The sequence below is a fragment of the Rousettus aegyptiacus genome, unplaced genomic scaffold, assembly GCF_014176215.1.
Source record: "Rousettus aegyptiacus isolate mRouAeg1 unplaced genomic scaffold, mRouAeg1.p scaffold_m13_p_10, whole genome shotgun sequence".
In the NCBI taxonomy this organism is placed as follows: Eukaryota; Metazoa; Chordata; class Mammalia; order Chiroptera; family Pteropodidae; genus Rousettus; species Rousettus aegyptiacus.
The window spans coordinates 53,327,139-53,349,758 of record NW_023416285.1 but is presented as its reverse complement, the minus strand read 5'-3'; the positions used below and the strand labels follow the sequence as shown (position 1 = coordinate 53,349,758).

At 32.9% G+C, this 22,620-nt stretch overlaps 1 protein-coding gene and 1 pseudogene across 1 annotated transcript; both read left to right on the top strand.

The window, feature by feature from the left end:
* The first annotated feature begins 6,223 nt into the window (after positions 1 to 6,223).
* On the top strand, positions 6,224 to 7,426 carry CABS1 (calcium binding protein, spermatid associated 1). The gene has a single exon (XM_016123363.2). The coding sequence runs from the start codon at positions 6,224 to 6,226 to the stop codon at positions 7,424 to 7,426; it is 1,203 nt and encodes a 400-aa protein (XP_015978849.2).
* Positions 7,427 to 18,533: 11,107 nt separating this feature from the next.
* Positions 18,534 to 22,620, top strand: part of LOC107499301 — a 29,475-nt pseudogene continuing 25,388 nt past the window's right edge.

Genomic DNA, 22,620 nt, shown 5'->3' with positions numbered 1-22,620 from the left:
AAGCCCTGCACTTTGATGACAGAGCTCTTGAGTGTGTCACAAAGGAATATGTCCTTGAAATACAGGAAGAAAACACAATTATTAAGAAAATTATTCATAATTATGATCCCCAAATAGTTGAGGCTTACCCAGTCTACTCTAGCTCTGATACTTCTGAACATTTATCTCAACAAGCCCTGACTGAGATCAAAACTAAACAAACATTGGAAAATTTTATATTTAGAGAGAAACTCACCAGTTTTGATCTTGCTACTATTGTTCCCAAAAGTTCTACTGACAATTTGAATTCCAAGGCTCTCAGATTCATGACTCATCCCCTAATTCACACAGGTGAGAAGTGTCATAAGTTTCTAGGTGAAACAACTCTGAAAAGGGATACTCTAAGGGATGATGACACTATCATCATTCTCCTTGCAGACAAAAAGATGGAATATACCTTTGTTCCATACTCAGAAATAATAGTAATCATATCAGAGGGATGTTCCCAGATGAACCAATTGATCCCACTGTGATCATCTCTCCATTAAAAAATAAAAATCAATTATACAGAAAAGTCATTTATCTGTTATTTATAATACTCATGCCCAACATGAAACAAGATCTATTATCCAGAGTGGGCAATGTTAAAAGTAAAACTAATACAACAGAAACACAACACTCATAGGACAGCATTATTTCTTTGGCTGAGTTCAATGTTCTGGTAAATATTTTTATCAATGGAGATATTAAAATTTTAAATAACAGAGCTTCACTCTTTTCCTCATTTATGAACTATGGATTATATTACTACTCTCTCCATTAAGAGTCATTATGAAGGAGGCGATTCTATGCTTCTAGAAGACAATATCAGGTCTAGTGAATTCATAGCTTTACAAATCCCAGAAACGTCTGTGTTTATTCTTAATGCCTTACCTAAAAACCTTGAAATCTCTGACCCAGTGGCAAATAACTCCTTGGCTAATTCTTCAATTTCATGGTCAAACATGTTCGAGACAATGATTTAATACCCAATTTTATTAATGATGGTAATGGTCCCACTAAAAATAAAACTGACTTCAAGCCTTACTCCTTGACTTTATCTAAACTTCCCATTGATTCCACTTCTTTTTCAGGGAATCCCACAAATAATGAGTTTGATTTATTGCCTTCAGTAAGCAGAGAAACTACTGACATTTCTAAAATTGATGTAGATGAAATATATTCTGAATCTTAGAGAGCAATCATGAAAGACTATTCTCCCACAAAAGTTTCTCAACATAGACTCTATGAAGAAAGAAAAATAGCTAATTTTTCTGATCAAGATTTAGCTACTAAATTTGATATAAGTTGCATTATAAATAAAACCATTCTCAGTCCAACTTTGGAGAAAAATTTTTCTTCAGTATCTGAACCTAATACTCTGTGCAAGAGTGACAACAATGTGGAAGAAGTCCATATTTCTGAAACAGGCAATTTTTTCCAAAATATACAAGTATATTAAAAGATAATTCTTTCACAATTAAATTTTGTGTCACTTTTACTAAACTTAAAACACCCCCTGATTTAAAATGAATATTAGCAGTTAATTCCACATTGTCTTCCAGAACCATCTAGGTCTAATTATCAAAACTCTTCTCTTGATGTCACTACTGGAAAATGAACCATTGCAAACACTTTCACTGGGACATATGACCTATCACCATGGAAAGAACCTTTTCTTCCTTTTGATTTCACAACATTTATAAATTAATCTAAGTATTCTGGACTTGATTCAGTAATCAAAGTGGAAAAAGACATCACAACAAAGGCTAATAATATTATTCCACCTGAAGAAAGAAATACTCCATCTGGCAAAGCCATTATTTCACCTACTATCATTATTTCAATGAAAGACATGAAAAATACTATTAGTAAGAATAAATTTGGAGACAAGATGTCTATAAAGATATATCCACTGAAGTAGTTCTTTTTACAGAAGACATTTCAGAAGAGGTACATGATACCCTTTTGTCAGGTAAAAATATTCCAAATAATGAGGGTATAGTTATTATTAATCCTCTTGACAGTGCCCTTAAATATATTGCAGAACAATGTTTTTGAGCTGGTGAAGGAAGGAAATAGTCCCGTTATAGGAAAGATCGCACTTACTAATGATTCCATTGTATGAGTATCATGTACCCTATGCCAATGTTACAGTCTCAGAACATTTATCCCTAGGATCCTCAATTGGTCTCAAAACTATCAAAAAACACTAAAGCTTTGTTCCCAAAGAGGAAAACCATAATTCTAACTATGACGTTACTATTCTCGAAAGTTCTACTATCAATTAACACTAAGGCTCCCAGATCCATGATTTATTTTATAACTGATTCAAGTTGGATTTTTTTTTACCTGAGTTTCTAGATGAGACAATTATGAAAAGTTATTCTCTAATTCAAAACAATATCATCACCATTCTCCCTAAAGGCAAAAGAATAGAGAGTATCCATTTGTTCCAGACCCAGAATTAATGACAAAAACAGGAAAGATATTCACAACATATTCCATTGATGCTGCTGTGATGACTAATCCTATAGACTATAAAGACGGATTCAACAGGAAAGATGTCTCATCTGCTTTTTATAATAACATTGCCCCAGATAAAGCAAAAACCACCATATCAAGGAGATTCAATGCAAATAAACATATAAAACAAACTTGGCAGATATGCCCCATTCACAGAACAATATTATTCTTTTGGCTGAATTCTATGTCATTCTTAATGATGATCTTTTCTTTATCAGTAAAATTACTGAGGAAGCAAACAACAAAGCTTCAATCTTCTCCTCACCTATGCATAAGGCAGCCAGCACTGTGGGTGTTTCCATTGTTCTTTCCACTGAAGGTAGTTATGTTACTTGGAGAAGATAATGTTAAATCTAGCTTATTCTCATCTCTGTTAACATCTGCCATGCTCATTCCTAATCTCTTAATTGAAACTCCTGAAGCCTCTGGCCTAGGGAGAGAGAGCTCTGCTTGAATCTTTAATAGGTAGATCAGAAGTGTTAGAGAGGGCAACTGAATATACTTATGCCAGTAATAGAGGTGATGTTTTAGAGAGACAGATCATTATAACTCAAGCTGACATTCATTCCTACCCATTGGCCTGGAATGTTCTCTAACTACATTGACTACTTTTTCAGATAGTACTACAGATGGTGAAGTTATTTTTCTCTCTGCATATATTCCTGACAATTACATAAGTAAGACTGACAAAATGTATGCCAAATCTCCAAGAGCAATAATGAAAACCTCTTCTTCCAGAAAAAAGTCTCAAAATAGTGTCTACAAGAGAAGATCCAGCTGCTAAACTGAAATTAAGTAATTTTACAAACATGTCAGTTTTCATCTCAGCTATGAGGAAAATCCTCTCATCACAACTGAGTCCTCTTCTTTCTCCAAGGGTGACAAAATATGAATGATTCTTTCACTGATAAATTTGATGTTACTTCCTCCAAACTTCAAATACCTCTCATTTTAAAAGCAATGTTTTCATCTGATTCCACTTTAACTCTTTAAGAATAATTTAGGCCTGCCTCTTATGATGAAGTCACTAATATAGGAAGGTGTGCTGAACATACTCTAACTGGTTTATATGGACTACAGTAGAGGTCAACTTTTCCTCCTTCTGATTTCACAACATCCATGGGAACATCCAAATATTTAGAGCTTGTTCCTGTTACTTATGGGAAAAGATACCATAAGAAGATTCATTATAATATTATAAGAAAATAATTATTCTATCTGATAAAGTTATCATTGCACCTATTAACATTACCTCAGAAACATGCATGGTAAGTACTTTTAAAAAGAATATATGTGAGCACAAAGATTTAACAGAGAGAGAGAGATGGAGAGAGAGAGAGAGAGAGAGGAGAGAGAGAGAGAGAGAGAGAGAGAGAGAGCCGTTGAATATGAAATCATTTATTTTATAGAAGACATTTCAAAAAGGGTAAAATCTGCAGGTAAAATCCCTCCAGCATATGTAGACCATATAATTATTATGTCTGATGATAGTGGTTCTGAATATGTCTCAGACAAGCATGCTTTTTAATTAGATATTAGAGGAAATAATTACCTTTAAAATTGAGTGCATTCATATATGCCTTCAAAACACATGTCTCATGCACCATATACCACAGTTCTGCTTCAAATGGTCTATCTAAAACAGTACCCCCAGAGTTTAAAGCTAAAGAAAATTGCCGAACTATGATTCCTAGACAGTAAAACAAGAATTCTGACACTTACGCCATTGCTCTCAATACCCTACACTGTGGATTCAACGCCCAAGCTGTGAGTGAATACCCAAGCTCATAGACCCACAACTTACTTGCTAGATGATGCAAGTAAGAATTTTCTTTCTAGTTTTTCTGACAAAACACCTGTAAGAAAAAGCACCATAAATAGTGATGAAGACACCACAATTATCTCTGAGGGCCTTGACACGGAAAATAATTGAGTATCCTTTATTATTTTTTTCAGACACAAAATGCATAGTTGACAACAGAACATTCACAACCTATACTACTAACCGTGCTTCAAAAAACACTAATAGTTGCCTCAAGAAAAACATATCGCCTACCATTTATAAGACATTTACACCCAGGAGAGCAGACACTACTATATCTAGTTTACCTAATTTTCCTGAAGATGTAACAGGTATGATTCAGTACCTAATTTAAGGTTTAGTAATTTTTCTTTAACTCATTTTCCCAGTGATGACATCTCCAATGTGAATGAAAACACAGAAGGGTCAATCAACACAACTCTTACTTTTTTCTATACTTTGAAAAAGATGGCTGCCAATATGCCAAATGCTCCTAGTAGCTCCACGAAGAACAAAAATAAAACTGATCATTACAGACTTCCATAATCAGAGTGTCATGTTGCTAAGTCTTATGTCTATGGAACTGCCTGAAATTCTCATCCTAACTTCTAATGCTCCTACTAAAGGAATTGTAGCCCCCAGACATGTGAAAAGTATAAGCCTGTATTACCAATAGTGTTAACATTAGCAGCATCAGAGCCTGTATCTACAGTCTCATCTTACTTCAAGGAAGATGTTATCTCAGAAGGGTAAAATACGAAAGTCAAAAGGTCCCAAAGCCTCTCCCCTTGGTCTATACTGTTTTCCAAGCTTATTCTACTGGTTCTTTCGACAATATAGCCAATGTCAAACCTAACACATCTGCTACTGTTGTCACCAAGAACAAAAATATTTTATATTGATGCTTCTGATAATCAAAACTTAGAATCCAAGAAAATAATTGTGAATTTTTTACTCTTTTTACTAATGAATACAGTAAACCAAATTTTTATTACATACACACATACAAAATAACTGAAGCTTCTACAGTAAAAGACATAGCTATTAAATTTAAAGGAAATCACCTTACAGATATAAACATAATAATAGAAAAATGATTCAGTTATTCAGGTAGAAACAAAGTATCCAAAATATGCTGACCTAAAACCTTATCTTGTGAATAAAAATGTCACTGCCAATAATAAATCAGTCAGTAAGAATTACAAGAGTGTCCCTGAAGCAGCTTATTCAAGCTTTAACATACAAACTTGTTCACAGAGGTAATTACCATTACTCCTACTGATGAAAGTCTTCATCTTATATGGAGATCATTTTCATGGTAGAAGGAAATTCTCAGCAACAGATACTGAATTTCAAACTTCGGAAAGCACAAATGTTACACATGAATTCATTTTTTGAGACAAAAAATATTATCTAGGTTTTAAGTAATTTATATTATACCACAAGCTATCAAGGAGGTTGAAGTAAACACGTCTTTGGGGGCTAATATTTCTCAGTCACAGATAGAAACAATTACTCCAAAGGATATGCCTGGGGAGTCTACCAACAACAAGCAAATATGAGGGCCATAACTGACCCTGCAATAAGTGCCTTCTTTCCTGAAACAGAAGTATAGAAACTCTCAAGTTCTTTGCAATTGAAATATGCGGCTATGAACATTGATTGCTTAAGGACTCTATTGCCTTTTCATCTAATATCAATACTCCTCCAACTAGGTACCCAATCAAAGCACAGAAACAACCTCTAAGGAAAGCCAGTGTCTTCGGCTCTGTTGTTGATGCAACAATCACCATGATGACCAATGCTTCATCACTATAATGAACGTCACTCTCCTGCCTAGGGAAACCACTGGGCCCAGAGAAAGACCTGTGAATGTGTATGGTGCCACTTTGTCCCATGGCTGAAGATGGTTTGCCAAAAATTTATTCTCATCCTCAAACAGAGAATAATAAAACAACAACTGATGCAACAACTCTCTTTGGGACTGAAAGCACTATTCCTAGAACAGAAACAACTATTACTTCAGAAGGAGACCACATTTCTTCAGTAAATGACTATATGCTAGAAAATGATTTTTCAACAACTACAGGCAGCAAGCTTACATCTCCAAAGGAAAAACTGAAATCAGAAGAGGATGTGGAGTCCCATATCAAGTCATCAACCCATCTGGAGAAAGACATTACCACGCCGACAGGCACTACAAATTCCATGGCTAATGACTCTATTATGAAAAATATCATTCCAGTGAAAATTGGTAATATTTCATCACCAGTCGCTACTGTTTCTTTAATAGATTTTTCCACTAACATGGCTAAAGAAGATATTCTCTTGGATACCATTGACCCAGAAGATAAAGATGTCTTAATAACTTCTGAAGTCTCTGGCACACCAAAGAAAAACATTGCCAGCATTACTGACACTCCTGCCCTTCTAGCCAAGAAGGATGAACCTAATGTTAACGATTCTATTTCCTCAGTTCAATCCAATGTCACTACTGAAGAGGTTGTCCAGATCACTGACTCCTCTACTGCTGAAATCTCTCCAGCTAATGAAAAACACTGCACTACTCCACCAGACATAACTGCCCTTACAGAAGAGAAAATAACTGAAATTGACTTAATTCCTCCAGAGGATAACCCTAATGCTATGTCTAAACTAACTGACTCTGATGAAGAAAACTTCATCACAGTGTTTGAACTTACTACTGCTGTCGAAAGAGATAAAGATAATCAAGAAGATGTTCTGCTAACCGATGAAGAGTCCATGGATGGAGTCAGTGTTTGGATGGAGAGAGAGACTGCCAATGAAACAGAGAACCATCCCATTTTGCTCACTGCTGCTGAATCCAGATATGACTTTGTTGTCCCTAAATCGGTAGCTATGAGCCTCATGGAAGATTCATCTACTGCAACAACAGAAGATTTGTCTGAAAATAGAAAGGAATCTGTACCTAAAGACACTGAGGAACTTTCCAGAACTACATCTGATCTAGACACAGCAAACCACAAGGAAGACACATTTACAACTGAAATGGGTGTCTTTAAACTACTAAAAGAAGAACCAGATGAGTTTCTGATTTGAAAGTAACAAAACGGGTGCCATATAGGACTGTGCAGTAGTCTAGACAGCTAGTTTTAATACCTAAGAAGTTTGTCCAGCAAGCAAAAAACTAACAAAAGGAAGAATGTGGACATTTAAGGCAAGTATTAGACTTAGAAAATTCAGATGCTTAGAAATAAAGGTCATGAATATATTTATGCAAATATATTTATGGAAACTTATAAAAGTCAGCAGTATGAGTTCCCCTAGTATCACAAAGTTTAACTGAGTTGTCCAGTAATTAATTATTTTAATATAAAATATTTAATCCCAGCCTTCAGGAACAAGAAGAAAGGGTAATGAAGAAGTATCACTTTCTGCTACACTTATTAATATATGTCATTTTAATTAATGATAAAGTGCATAGTTTAGTGTGTATTAAAGAGATAAAAAGAATTGAATTAATAACACATCTCAGCAAGTCATTATAGTATTAAAAGATCTAAAATGCTTAAACACATTTTTTATTAATATGCCACCAATGTTTCTCACTTATTAAAAAATACAACTTCAGTGCTCATTCATATAAGAACTAAGGCTCTTCAGTAATTGTTTTTCACCCACAAGTAAGAAATACAGAAAATGTTATAGATTTCGAGGATTTTCTTGCATGAAAACTAAGGCAAATGATATTTTACTAATACGTACATTTGTTAAAAACAATATTGTATGTAAATATATAAATGGATTTAATTTTCTTTCTTTAAAATTTCTTTCCTGAATTTTTGTCAATTTTTTTCAGGTCTTAAGCACTGATATCGCACTCTTCTTAAGCTTTTGGTTAGTAATTCAAGGACATATATCTTCATTCTTTTCTGACACAGACTTTCGAAATGATTCTGTTTTCACTTTGCTGACTTTTCTTCAATAAATCTTTGACAGCAACTGATTTACTGTGTGTAGATGTGTTTAATATTTTAGTACAGAATTCTCAAATTAGAAGTGTGTAAGTAAAATGAAAATCTACTGTTTGTTTAAAGAATAACTTATCTCTAGACACCAAGAATATAATTATTCTACATAGACTCATAATTTTATTGTATTAAAAAAAAAGAACAAGCTAAAATATGGCAGGGGGCGGGTTGGTAGGAAGCGAGGAAGGATAAGAATTTCCAACATTATAAACTATATATGAATAATTATGGTAGCATATTAAAATACAGAAACACATTTTAACATAAAAACTTAGTATATGGTAAAGTGGATACAAAACCATGGAATACGGTGGTTAACTAATCTTGCTTTAAAAATTGAGTGTTTGGGAAAAAATTAAGCTAGGGTGTTATTTAAAGCTATACTCTAAAATAAATTCTACACAAATTGAAAACATAAATATAAATTATACAAGAACTTAAAAGGAAATGTATGTGTATATTTATCCAAATTGAGTTGAGAAATCTAAACATATAGGAAATGGCAAAAAAATACTGATAGCTTTGACATCATAGTTAAAACTTTGTACAAAAGAAAACATAAAATTAAAAAGTAAATGATAGCTGGGGAAAATAATTTTATTGTACATGGCAAGGAATTTCTCTATCGAGAAATCGGGATTTAAGCTAAAGAATGAAAAATGTGGAGAGTTGAGGACATAAGATTCCCAAAGTTCTGAGGCTACAAATGACTCCTAAGTCACAAGTTAATCATTTCCACAGTTTCCTCTAACACAAGCTACCTCTGTCTAAAGTTCTGCTGTCCTAATGTAACCTAATATAATGCTCGTCATCTACACCGTGTCCCCTATCTACAGCTATCCCCACCCTGTGACATAAACCTCTCTTCCGTATCATTAGAAATCCATGATGGCAATATGAGACAGAGAGAGGAGAGAGAGAGAGAGAGAGAGAGAGAGAGAGAGAGAGAGAAAGTTTTAAGATGAAAGGATTCCTGACCACAAAGAAAGACAGTTCTCCTAAATAGATTCTTTAAATGAGGGTGCATTAAAGAATATCCATAACCTCAAAGAACCAAAAAGACTGGGGATTTAGTCCAGTATGTGTGTGATATATGGGTGTTGTCCAGTTCTTCTACCTGTTCACATTAAAAGTAAATAAATAATACAAAAATTAAATTCTGAGTCTGCAGCCTATTTCTGCAATATTACTGGTATGTGCTTTTGAATTTCTCACATACACCTCAAAAGCAACAGAAGTCTAAATTGGAATCTCCCTTCCCTCCAATTTCTCCTTTTCTAATATTCTCCATCTTATCAAAAAGATACCATCACAGTTGTCCAATTCAGAAACTGGGGTTCTTCTTTCATACCTCACTCTCTCATTCTCTACATCCAACAAAAACAAAGTTTTCTCCTCTGGGCCTTCAGGAATCTACTTGATTCCATTCCCACTGCCACTCCTTTATCCAAAGTTTTAATAAGCAAGAGTGACATTTTATAGCAGAAATTCATCATGCCACTTCCAACTCCACACCCAAAATGCTCAGTAACTTTGTGCCAACTATAGGATAAAGTTCAAAATCTTTATGATATTTGTCAGATTCTCCACAACTGGGACAGTGCTTATCCAAGAAGCCTCATGATATACTACTGTCATTTTTTACTTTTAAATCCCAACTATATAGATCTTTTTGTTTCCTTAGAACACCAAGCCATGTCTTCTCTCAGGATCATTAAACATGCTATACCCTGCCTGAGTCATTCTTGAACTCCCCCAAATGTTGCTTTCTCAAAACCATTAGGCCCCTGTAATCTCTCATTACAATGTCACATGGTATACAATACCTTGCTTTATGTAACACCCATAATTTTTCAAATTGCCTGTTATATTTATTTTCTAAGACTGCTGTAACAAATTACTACAAACTGGGGGTGTAAAATAAATGTATTCTCTTATAGTTCTGAATGATATAAGTCTGAAATCAAGGTGTCAGAAGGACCTTGTGCTCTCTGAAGATTTAGGGGGAAGGTTTTTTACTGCTTCCTAGTTTCTAGTGGCTGATGGTAATACATGATATTCCTTGGCTTATAAACATATCACTACAATTTCTGTTTCCTTCATCACATAATACTCTCTTTTTGTATCACTGTGTCCAAATTTCTCTCTACTGATAAAGACATCAATCATTGGATTAGACCCCTGAACCTAGGAAGACCTCATCTTAACTTAGGTACATCTGCAAAGACCCCGTATCTGAATAAGGCCACATTTACAGGTCCTGGAGGTTAGGACTCCAACATATTTGAGGGTTAGGGAAAAGACATAATTCAATCCATAACATGTTTGTATTTATCTTCTCTAGTAGATTATATGTATGGATAATTAAAAAGATCACATAATTTATTATTAAAACAAAAACACTTTTGAGACGGAAAGGAGGACTATTGATAATGACTCCGAAACAACAGAAATAAACTAGAGTGTCCTGAGTAAACACAATTGGGCACCCCATCTTAAGATATCATATCTTCTTGTCCACTGCTCAATTCTGAGAGCATTACACACAGCAGACATTCAATAAGCATGTTTAATGAAAAAATTAAATGAAACAATGAATAATGATTTTATTTATTAGGCTATGAATGCTCTCAGAGAAAGGTTGATATAAACTGGATACTTAGAGATGAGTAAGAGTTTACCAGGACATGAAGGAGATCACTGGTTTCAAGCTGAGGGAAAGGCGGTAGCAAAGATCCAGAAGTATAAAAGTACTTGTTATTCTCAATAATTCTGAAGTAAGGTTAGCACTTTGGATCTGAGAGAGAACGGTTACAGATATACCAAATTTTGACTGATAGCATAACCTTACTAAAAGCAAAAACAATCAAACTGTGTCAGACCATGTGTATAAGTTAGTGTTCTCTGGTGTGGGGGGGGGTGGGGAAGGGAGAGGGACAATGATCAGTAGATAGATAAATGATAAATAGGTGGATGGATGAATGGATGGATGAATGGATGGGTGGATGGATGGCTGGATGGATGGATAGATGGATATATAGGGATTTCTTTTAAGAAATTTGTTCACGTAATTGTGGAGACTGGTAAGTTTAAAGTTCATAACACAGATTGGTAGGCTGGAAATTCAGATTACAGTTGATATTGTGGTCTTGAGTCCAAAATCCACTGGGCAAGCCAGCAGGCTGGAAATTTAAACAAGGTTTGTATGTTTCAATGTCAAGGCAAAATTCCTTCTTTTTAGGTAAATATGTCTTTTTTTAAGGCTTTCAACTGATTAGATGAGGCTCATCCACATTATGGAAGGTAATTTGATTTACTTAAAGTTAACTGATTGTAAATATTAACCATGTATATAAAATACCTTAATAGCAACATCTAAACTAGTGTTTGTAACTATGTAATGAAGCCTAGCCAAGTTAACACATAAATTTAACCATCACACCCTTTGTAGCGATTTAGGATTAAAATTTTACATAACTAATCATTCATTTCCTGAGCTACTTTCACTGAAATTAATAGTTGGTTTGATTTTTTGTTCTTGGTTTTTTGTTTGTTTGGTTTTTTTTAAGAGTTAAAAAGAGCTTCAGGGTAAAATGCATTGGTAAACCGCTTGGGTGAATTTCCTGAAAACTTTTAATGATTATGTCTATGGAGCACCACCAGGAACACAAGAAAATATGGTAACATGGTTTGGGAAATGCTGATGTAGATAATGAGAGTCATCAAAAGTTTTAAGTGAGGGGTTAATGTGTTAACTCGTTAACTGTGTTTTAAAAAGATTATTTTAATGAAAAAGTAAAAGTTGAATTGGAGATAATAGAGAAAGCAAGGGATAGAGAGATAAGAAGCCATAGCTGAAATAAATAAGAAAAATTATACATATATTGCAATACCTGCATATTACATTTTACACTATTAACCAAAATGGTAATAAAATAAGCACAGCTTCAAGTACATAGACTCTTTGACATGAAAATTTTATGTAGAAATCTGAAAGCTCTAGTATCAGTCTCAACGGTAGTTATTCCTAGCCAAGTTGGCTGCCTCTCTTTAATAAGGGCAAGCATCTTGTGAGTTGGAATTCTCACACTTTCTCTCATTCTATAGAATTTTGAATGAGATATAATTTATAACAAAGTCAGAAAAGGACAGAAAGCTCATATATATCTACTTGGTGAAAAGCATTATTCATCACCTAAATTTGTGCCAGGAAATCTACTAGTTGACAGACACAAAAATGCCTAAGACAGAGTCTATATACAGCTTATTCATTATAATAACTAATAAAAAAAATTCTCTTAACAGAAGTTAAATGTACTTTAAAATATTTTGGTGCAATGTAAATAAAAAACCGCAGAGATAAACAAATCTGGGTTAAAATACTGGCTCTTGAAACTGTGAGCTAGATATTTGTTTTCTCAAGTCTCAGTCTCTTCATGTACAAAATTACTTTCTATGTAAAAGCACTAAGATGTAGGCCTGCATCCTGATTTAGATTTTCAATAATGGTTTGCCTAAAAAAAAAAAAAAAAAAAAAAAAAAAAAAAAAAAAAAAAAAAAAAAAATTATTTAAAGATATGAACAAATTGAAATACCAGTAACCAAGGAAACACTATGCCCAGTGCTCTCAAATTCACCTTTAGGATGAAAAGTCTGGAGTTCCTCATCTGATCTTCAATTTATCACCAGGTGAATTAATGCCAAGATGCACCTGGTTAACAGCTAACTTGAAAGAAAAGCATCACAAATTCAGTTACCCACCAGAAGAACTTCCATAAGTAAACACACAATAATTTACTATCTTTCTGGTGATGAACTGCATTTTCATAAAAAGTGAAACTTACTGATTTCAAAACAAATGTCAAACTACTATAATGTTCATATTTCGGATTGTTCAATAACTTGACCATTTCTCCTGAGCGAGGTAATTACTGGGGTACACAACATACTTTCTGTTACAATTTATTTAAAGAATTTTATGGGTCTAGTGGTGTCATATCAGGGGGTGTCAAAATGGTTTATTAGTTATCATTTTCTCATATTTATGTTCTGAAAAGTCAAGAAAGAATGCAATGTTTGCAGCTGCCTTCCAACTACTAATGTTTAAGTTGAGCTCATTTTATAACCCCTAAAAAGTAACATTTTGGAATAAAGTACTTTACCTTGAAAAGCTAAATATGAATACAAAAGAACATACCATCTTCAAATACTTTCTGTCAGCTGAGAGTCCACAACATTCACACATAGTAGCAAAGCAAATATAAATAGCAGTCTTAATTGTGAAAATGTTCATTAGACCTAGAGTTTGTAGTCAAGTTTCATTAATTATTGCTTTGTTAGTAAAATGTCAAGCTATTTAAGAGCACAGCCAAAGTAAAGGAAAGAAATAGACTCAAAATATTATCTTTAAATTATAAAGAATAAGCCTTTGCTTTTTCGGATACACAGATAATTAGCCATGAGGTTTCTGAGAAAAATGAAAAGGTCAAATGTCAACTTTTGAAGATTATACCACACTTTTTTTTCGCTTCAGGAAATAGTTGTATTAGCCCAAAAGCAAATGCTAAAATAGTAATAATAATATTTTGCTTAACAATAAGAACAAAATAGAAAGGATAAAGGACAGGGGTGGGGAGGGTGGGGGGTGGGCGGAGAATCCTTATAAAGGTGTGAATCACTGTACCCTTTCTCTGAGCTTGCAGGCTTCAGAAGCTGAGGTAAGGCTTTAATTTCTGGACAAGCAGAGAAAAGATCCCTTATAATGGTATTATTTTTTGAAGACAAACTAATTTTCTTTAGAGTTTTATTAAATCCAGTTTCTAATTAGTGTACTTACTATGAGATATCAAGCCAGTTTTCTATAATTTTAATAGATAATATATTTGAAAGGAAATAACATAAATTTTTAGAAATGAAAATGCTTTAACAAATTCATCAAATATAAGCTCTACTTTTATTAGTAAAATGTTAATAATCTCAGTAAACATAATAGTAATAAAACATCTTGTCCTCTAAAATCCCATATATCTTTAAAGTGAACTATTTTTAGATATAAATTAATATTTTAGTTTTATAACTATAAAAATGAAAATGTTTTCAGTGGCAGAAATATCTAATGTACTAAATTATGCAAGAAATCGTTGAGCCTGATTTTTTAATTAATTGAATGTTTCCATTTAATTTACCTCTTTTATTACAAAGAGAAGGGCATATAAATATCTAAATGTGTTTTATATTTTGCTTGAGATTGTGACTGTTTCAAACGATGGAGATACATTTAATATTTTGTTTCCTATTCTTATTCTTAGATTATTGTGATGTGAACATTTCATCAAATAAATTAATCACTTGGTTTTAAAATTGGAAAAATGAGTCTCAGATAGGTTAAATAATGTGACCACAGTTTGACAACTGAATGAAGCTCAACTCAGTACTTTTTCCTTTTAAAATTACAAGATGTCATACTGAGTAAAGTCATTGTTAAAACATAATAATTCTCCCTTATGTCATGGCTATCATGTTTTAAATGTTATAACTTTAAGATTAGAAAAGCAGTTACATTTGAAGCTGAGATCTTATAAGCATAAATAATTAGCTATTAATTCTGCTACTTTTCTTTGGCAGAAAAATTAGTTAAGTAAATAATGACCAAAACAATAATTAATTACTGAAGTATGATACACATGAATGCAAAACTATGAAGAAAGGATAATTGTATAATAACTGCAATTGAAGAGATTTAAGTTTGGTTGCTGTTGCGTGTGTGTGGTTTTTTTTTTTTTCCATTTTCTTTAGGTGAGAGAATCTAGCAATTGTAATCACATCAAAAGAAAATTTAAAATTCAGAAATGTCAAATTTCTAAAAGTTACTGAGAGATAATAAAAATAATACGCGTGGAAATTTTAATAAAAAATTTCACATTTCTAACTATACACATTTTTAAGCTATATGTTAACATTTAAATTTTTCTGTCTAATGTCTCAAGTATGTAAGGTCAAAATCAGAGCCGGAAGTCCATTTTAATGGCAATTTCTTGATTTTCTTTTATGTATTTAACATATAAAATCAACAAAACACCATAAATTTTTAAATAACTTAAACTTCACATATAAATTAAACCATCATGCCACAAATTTAATTTTCACTTACCTTTTTTTGTCCTTACCTATTTGGATAATTTACATAGTGTGGTATTAGACTTTTTACTTATCATTATAACAAACATTTTTCAAATTTCTACAAAGTCTTCATGATTATCAGCATCCATATTTTTTAATTATAAGTAAGATTGGAATAAATATTTTAAAATTTTTTCCTATTTGTCAAGTTATCAAGGATAATTCCTAATACTAAGACTCTTTAGTTAAAAGTGTGAACATTTTCATGTTTCTTTTGCATATTGCCATAGTGCTTTTCAAAAAATAATCTCAATTAAGAGAACAAATGGCTGTGTTCAGGGATATTAGCTTCACCACACTCTTGGTTATACTTTGGTTTTACCTTCTTAAATATCTTTAGTAACTATAAAATAGTAGCTCAAAAAGAAGTTCTATATGTTTTCTTGACAAGGGAACAAGGACTAGCTTTTGTCTACATTTTTATCTACTCTTTGTAGTTACCAAAACACATTATTTTTAATCTTCATATATATATATATATCTGTTGGACTTGATATTTTTAAAATAAACCTGATGATAATTTCTTACTATGCCATGGATACAATATATGGTAGCCTCCCTTATCTGCTGTTTCACTTTCTACAGTTTCAATTACATGAAACCAACTATGGTTCAAAATATTAAACAAAAAATTCCAGAAATAAACAATTATAAGTTTTAAATTGTGTGCCCTTCTGAGTAGTGTAATGAAAACTCAGGCCATGCCACCTAGGACATGAATCATTCCTTTGTCCATTGTATCCACACTGTGTAGGCTGTCTGCCAGTCAGTCACTTAGTAGCCTTCTCAGTTATCAGACTGATTGTCACAGTATTACAGATCTTGTGCTCAGGTAATCTTCATTTTACTTATAACCAAAAAGCCGTTAACATAATTTTTATCAAGTATATTGTTATAATTATTCTGTTTTATAATGTTACTGTTAATATCTTACTGTGCTGAATTTATAGGTTAAACTTTACCATACGTATGCGTGTATAGGGAAAACATAGTATGTATAGGGGTTGGTGCTATCCATGGTTTCAGGCATCCACTAGGGGTCTGGAACATATTCCCCACGAATAAGGGAGAACTACTCTATGCCATAGATGTGCTATAACATGCACAAAAATTTTTCCTTTGGTTAATATTTAGCAAAAAAAAAAAGATATTTGTATTATTTTTTTACCTCCAGTGAAGCATCTCTTGCTGCCTACTTCTAGAAGACCCTAAGATAAGATGAAGGCTCTGATTTTGATTGCTATCATTTTGACTTTAACCGTTTGCTTCGTGGTAAATATTGTGTATCTTACATATATTTATTTTCTTTAGTTTTTCATCATAAAGTGTACATCCAGGATATTGTTTTATTTCAACATAGGCTTTATGCTGCACACAGATAGTTTTAATTTTATTTTTGCTTAAGACCTTAATTTAATTTTCTCTGTGATCATTTATTGACTTTAGTTATAATCAATTAGTTTATTTATTTTTTCACATATTGGTAGTCTCTAGAATTCCCAATACACAATATTTACCACAAAGCAAACAGTTAAAGTCAATATGGACATGATCTTAAATTGCCCTAATTCTACCTCTGCAACAGCATTTCTAGATAGCATTTAGTCTTTGGTAGGCCTTCCCAAAACAAAGATATGTAGAGAAGAAAATTGATTATAAAGAACAATATAAAATACATTTGCAACCATTTAAAGAATTTCTCATGAATCAGATAAATTAAGAAACTCTAGACATGATATATAACCTCCAACCTGGTGCATGCGCTTGGTATTCTTTAACATTTTTAGATTTATTTACCTAATACCTATACCTAAATTACATTATCTAAAGGCTAAATTACATTGTCTAAGGCTATTGCTACAAACATAATCCAGTATCATTTCATGAACAAAAAAAATGTCTTATGGGCTCTGCTAACTGTGGGAACTGCCTCTTTCCCTGTTGTCCCATGAGAAAATGTAGTAAGGTGGTTTTTCATTCAGTGAAAAACCTTATTCTAGAACTCTTTGGATTGCCCATTTTTCTTTCCCACAAGACAGTCTGGTTTTTCCTTACACCAAGTCCATAAAGATGTTAGTTCCATAATGGTCTCCAGGCTTGGCACCTGAGTGAATGATAGCTATTATGATAAAAGGAGCCAAATCTACCACTACCTGGAAACTGGAGACCGGTTAGCAACACACTCATGAGAATGTGAAGAGAGAGGAACTCTTCTGCTTAAAGACCTCCAGAAAACTGGTCATCTCTATCCCATGAACTGTGCATACTTTAAATTGTTAGAAGTTTTTTGATGATTATACTCAAAATTCTAAAACTGTATTCCATTCTAGTTACCCTAATCGAACTATATTTTATCCTCAGAAATAATATATAATCAATATTCTTAAAATGCTATATATGCTCTGGGTCTAATTTTTTTTAACATGTATTCTTCATCTCATTTTAGTTGACTGTTGCACATAGTGAAAAGTCTGCAAAGAAGTAAGTTTTATTTACATTTCTGGTAATCTCATTGCATTTTTATTCATAAGTCAGTTATGTCTGAAGAGTTGATAATGTACAATATCTGCATTTAATTTGTTTTTATTTCCAACCTAATAAAATGTTGAAAGAGCCAGAGTTACCCAGTGGGGATAGCTGTGTGTGCACCCAAACTTTGCCTCCATTGCCTGTCTCTCAGATACGTATTCATCTGCAATGAAAGTGCAATAGTTTAGCACATGAAAAGCAAAATTTACAGAGCCTTCAGCAACAAAAGTTATCTACATTTGTTTGTTTGTAAAAGGTCTATACTTATGAATGTTAATGGCTTTTTAATAAGGAACATTTCTCATAGTCCCACAAGATGTAAAAACTAGTTTCTTTTCTCAAAATTAGTGTTTTTAATGGAAAAGGAAAGAAAATTGAGAATCAACTGAAAAGACTTTTCAAAATTACAAATCCCTATTTTCATTCTTTGCCATTTCTAATTCCCATAACCCTCACTCCACGTCATAATGGAGGTGAGCTGCACAATAGGGCATGTCACCTTAAAATACTTGTCACATCATCTTATTACATCCCCCTTGCACTCTTTCTCCATTCCAAGACAAGTACTCAAAATGAATGCTTAAAAACAAACAGAAAATGTTATCCTGCTTCTAATGCTGTAAATAGACATTGTCTAGTTTTGGCGACCCAAATTATGCTCACCCCCCAAAATAATTCCAAACCTACTTTCAAAGTTTATAGCACTTTGGGCACCTTATTTCTGCTTCATCTTAAAGTCAGTTCTCTAACTACTTCTTAGAATGTATTCGTTTTGAAAGCTAATGTTTCTTGAAGAGGCAGGAAGGGTGTCACATTTAGAATCCCAGGATTAATTTTTGCCAGTGAAGATAAAATGAGAGACAAGAGCCTAAATGGAAATTTTAAGGGAATGTCATGTTAAAAGTTCATATAACTAAAGCCAATTAAAATTGCCCATGGCATTGCTGGGTGGATATGCATTGACTGATCTAGAGTCTTCTAGGTTTTAGAATCTGTGATTCTGTGCAAATAAGTCAGCCACAGGTTTTATGGAACACTCTATTAATCTTGTATTTGGGGTCTATAAAAAGAACAGTGTAAAGCTTCTACAGGCTCCTTATATTCTCTTTATTGAGAGTAGTAAAATGCATTATGCTCTCTTCCAGAAAGGAAATTAGAACAACATGTCCCAAAAAGTTCTCAGAGAAACACTAAAACTCTGGTATACAGAAATGTTACACATGAACATGCACACACACACATACTTATACAAACACATATACACATACACACACACACATACATACACATGCACATTTCCATGGCAAAATAAGTTGGGGAATATTTCATATCCTTTGGATATGCTAAAATATTCATTGGCATATTAAGTTAACAACTTTAATAAGTGTTAGAATAAACTAATGTTTACTTTGCCAAAATATTTCCCATACTTATTTGACCATCAAAATCTTTTCAATATGATTCCTATTATGGAACACATTGAGAAAAACCTGTAATTAAATGCTTAGGCTTTGAAAATTGCAGAGATACAGTTTACTTCATTTCATCAAATGTCATAATTTAAAACTCTCTACTTGTTGTATACCTCCATCAAATTACTTACGGAATGAAGCTAGAACGTTTACGCAAATTTAATGATAATATAGATATATGTTTAAAACCTGATTTCAGGCTTGTTTATGCAACTCATGTGTATAAAAACTATTGTGTTTTGTATGCTCTATCTTCAGTCTAGCAAAAAAATCCAAAGAGCATTTTAAACTATTTAAACAAATACATTCTGAGCAACCAGGAAAACATTTTGCAAAATTTGGACAAGCTCCTGGAAGTCTACATTGTCACCATAGCCACCATCCTGAATCCCACAGAGCCACCACACCCACCATACCGTACCCACTACTGCCACTGCCTACCTAGCTCATCACCCAAACCTACATCGCTACCTGTGGATATAGTAAACCTCAGTTCTCAAGCACCACTAGCCATTTCTAGTGCTCCTCCAACTGTAATTCACACCACCACTGCTGCTGCTGCCATCATGGCCATTTTCACTATCTCTGCCAGCAAAATTACAGGTGTTGCATACGGTAGGTACCGTGGCTCCTAGCCCTCCAACCTGACAGCAACACCACTTCCACAGCAGCTAGCACTGCCGCTGCCCCCGTGGCTGGCTCTACTGCTGCTAACCAGCAATAACAGCTTCAGTAAATTCTACAACTGCCTAAGATTACATATGCACCGAACCACAAGAAGACGAATATTTTTTAAGCGAGTGACTTTGAGACGAGTCTAAATACTGTAAGACCAGATTGTTGGGGAGTTTTGTCACATCAGAGAGAAAGATAAACAAGTAATTTCTAACTTTGACATATGGATGAGAAGCTCTTATTCTTCTTTTATTTCAAGAACTAAATTTGGTCTCCTTGACTAGATAGGTTATGACTCTAAAGCCAATACTTATAGATTCTTATGAAAGAAAGAAACAATTAAACGTTCAGCAAATGGACATATATTTTGACCTTCTGTTCCCAGTATGTCTTTTTTATGGTTCAAAGTTTGTTTAATCCTGCAAAGTGTGCATTTGATGTACAGGAACGTTCCCATCACTCTGTCAAAACCTACCACCTTTAATAAGGCAGAAAAGGATAAACTATTTTAGCAAATATTACAATTAGCCATGAGAATAGAAATAGAAACTAAATTGCAATCCATTGAAGAGTTCTGTTGCTTTAAACATTGACTGAAACACATATTATATAACATGATCCTGAGAAAGAATATTGAATAGGAGAATATTGTGTATTGCTTCTATTTCTGACACTCCTAATTATAAATAAAGGAGAAGAGTTATCCCAATTATATAACCTAAAAATCATAATAATAGATATCAATTGCAGGACACTTAGAATGGTTCTGAGGCTGTTATTGTACTAAATAAATATCCCTTATTCTGAATCTCATTTAATACTCATAATAACCTTATAAAGCAGATATCATTGTCTTCTTTTTAAAGATGAAGAAACTGAGGTTATGAAAATTTATGTGACATTCTAAAGATTACAAGTATAAACAACAGATCAATCTTCAAACTCAGATCCATTAACTCCAAGGTCCCAGCTTTTATGTCCCACTCAGCATTTGGCTATTTTAAAACAACTGAAGGAAGTGCTTATGTATGCTTAATTAATGGCTTGTGGTGTTTTGTTTTGTTTTTACAGATTGTGAAAAACTGAATATTGATATATTTGTGATCTTCTCTCACCATTTTAGTTTGAACAAATATATAGAAAAAAGATAGAAAAATAAAGGGATGTAAGTTCTTATTGCTTCTTCCTTAGTTTGTGCTGTAAAAAATTTCAAAGATAACTTGACTTGTTCATTTGATCACATGTGTATTGGTCTCTTTTTTATTTCTCTGTAGAGTGACAGCAGTATAAACAGCACCTGTACTTTTTCAGATGACTCTATAATACACAAAGTTATGTGTACAGGGGAAAAAATTTGAATGCCTCCTAGATGAAAAAAAATTGTTTGAAGTCACCCTAAATAGCATCAAGCTAAAATTATATATGTATATGTAGCTTAGAAATGACTTTTCTTTTTTATATATATTGATACATAACCAGATAATTACATATATATGATTTTTATAAAGTGTAATTTTCTATATCCATATGTGTATATAGAAAATTGCCATCATAATAAAAGTTATAAAGGGTGCCAACACAATCAAACCTTCAAAGAGATCATAGTCTAGGAAAACATTTTCAAATAGCATAGAAAGAGTAAGTTAAATTTCTTCATGTCCAGAGATATTCTTTTTCTCAATATCCTCAATACTATTCTTAAATCTAAAGAGGTATTTTCTCAAGATTATTCAACTAAAACTTTGTACCATTTCATGAATCACTTCATCCAAAAATATATTGATCAATTTCTAGTTAATAAATTAATTCATCCAAGTGATTTAGAAAAATTACCTAGATCTAGAACAAGGAACAGAATCCAAATATAAATAACTCAATTGCTATTCCTCAAGATTCAAATGGCAAAGATAGAATAAGGCAAATAATGAAAAACTATATAAGGATTCTGTAGTGAATATTATATGCAAGGCACAAAAAATAATAAACAAACAAGGGAAAACATTATTTATTTTCCTTTAGAGAGGGAAAACATTTATGAAAAATTATAATGGATAAACTATTATAGGAGACATAGATAATCACGAACTCTTGGAATCAAAGGGTTGAAAATGACTTCTAATGAAACATAACCTATTTCTGAAGAAATAGGAATTAAATGGTCAAGAATGCATATAACTGTTAATAGGGCCATAAAAAAAAAGATCTCCAGAATGTTGTATGGAATTTCACTGAGGAGATTAAAAAAAAAAAAGTTTTCATGGAAAAGATGAAAAGGAAAGGGGTGATTTCAACAGGCAGAAAAAGTTACAAGGCCCACTGCTCAATAAAAACACAGTAAATAGGTGGAGTTATGAGAGCAAATGACACTCATATTCACATATTCCAAACATTTAATAAGCATACACAA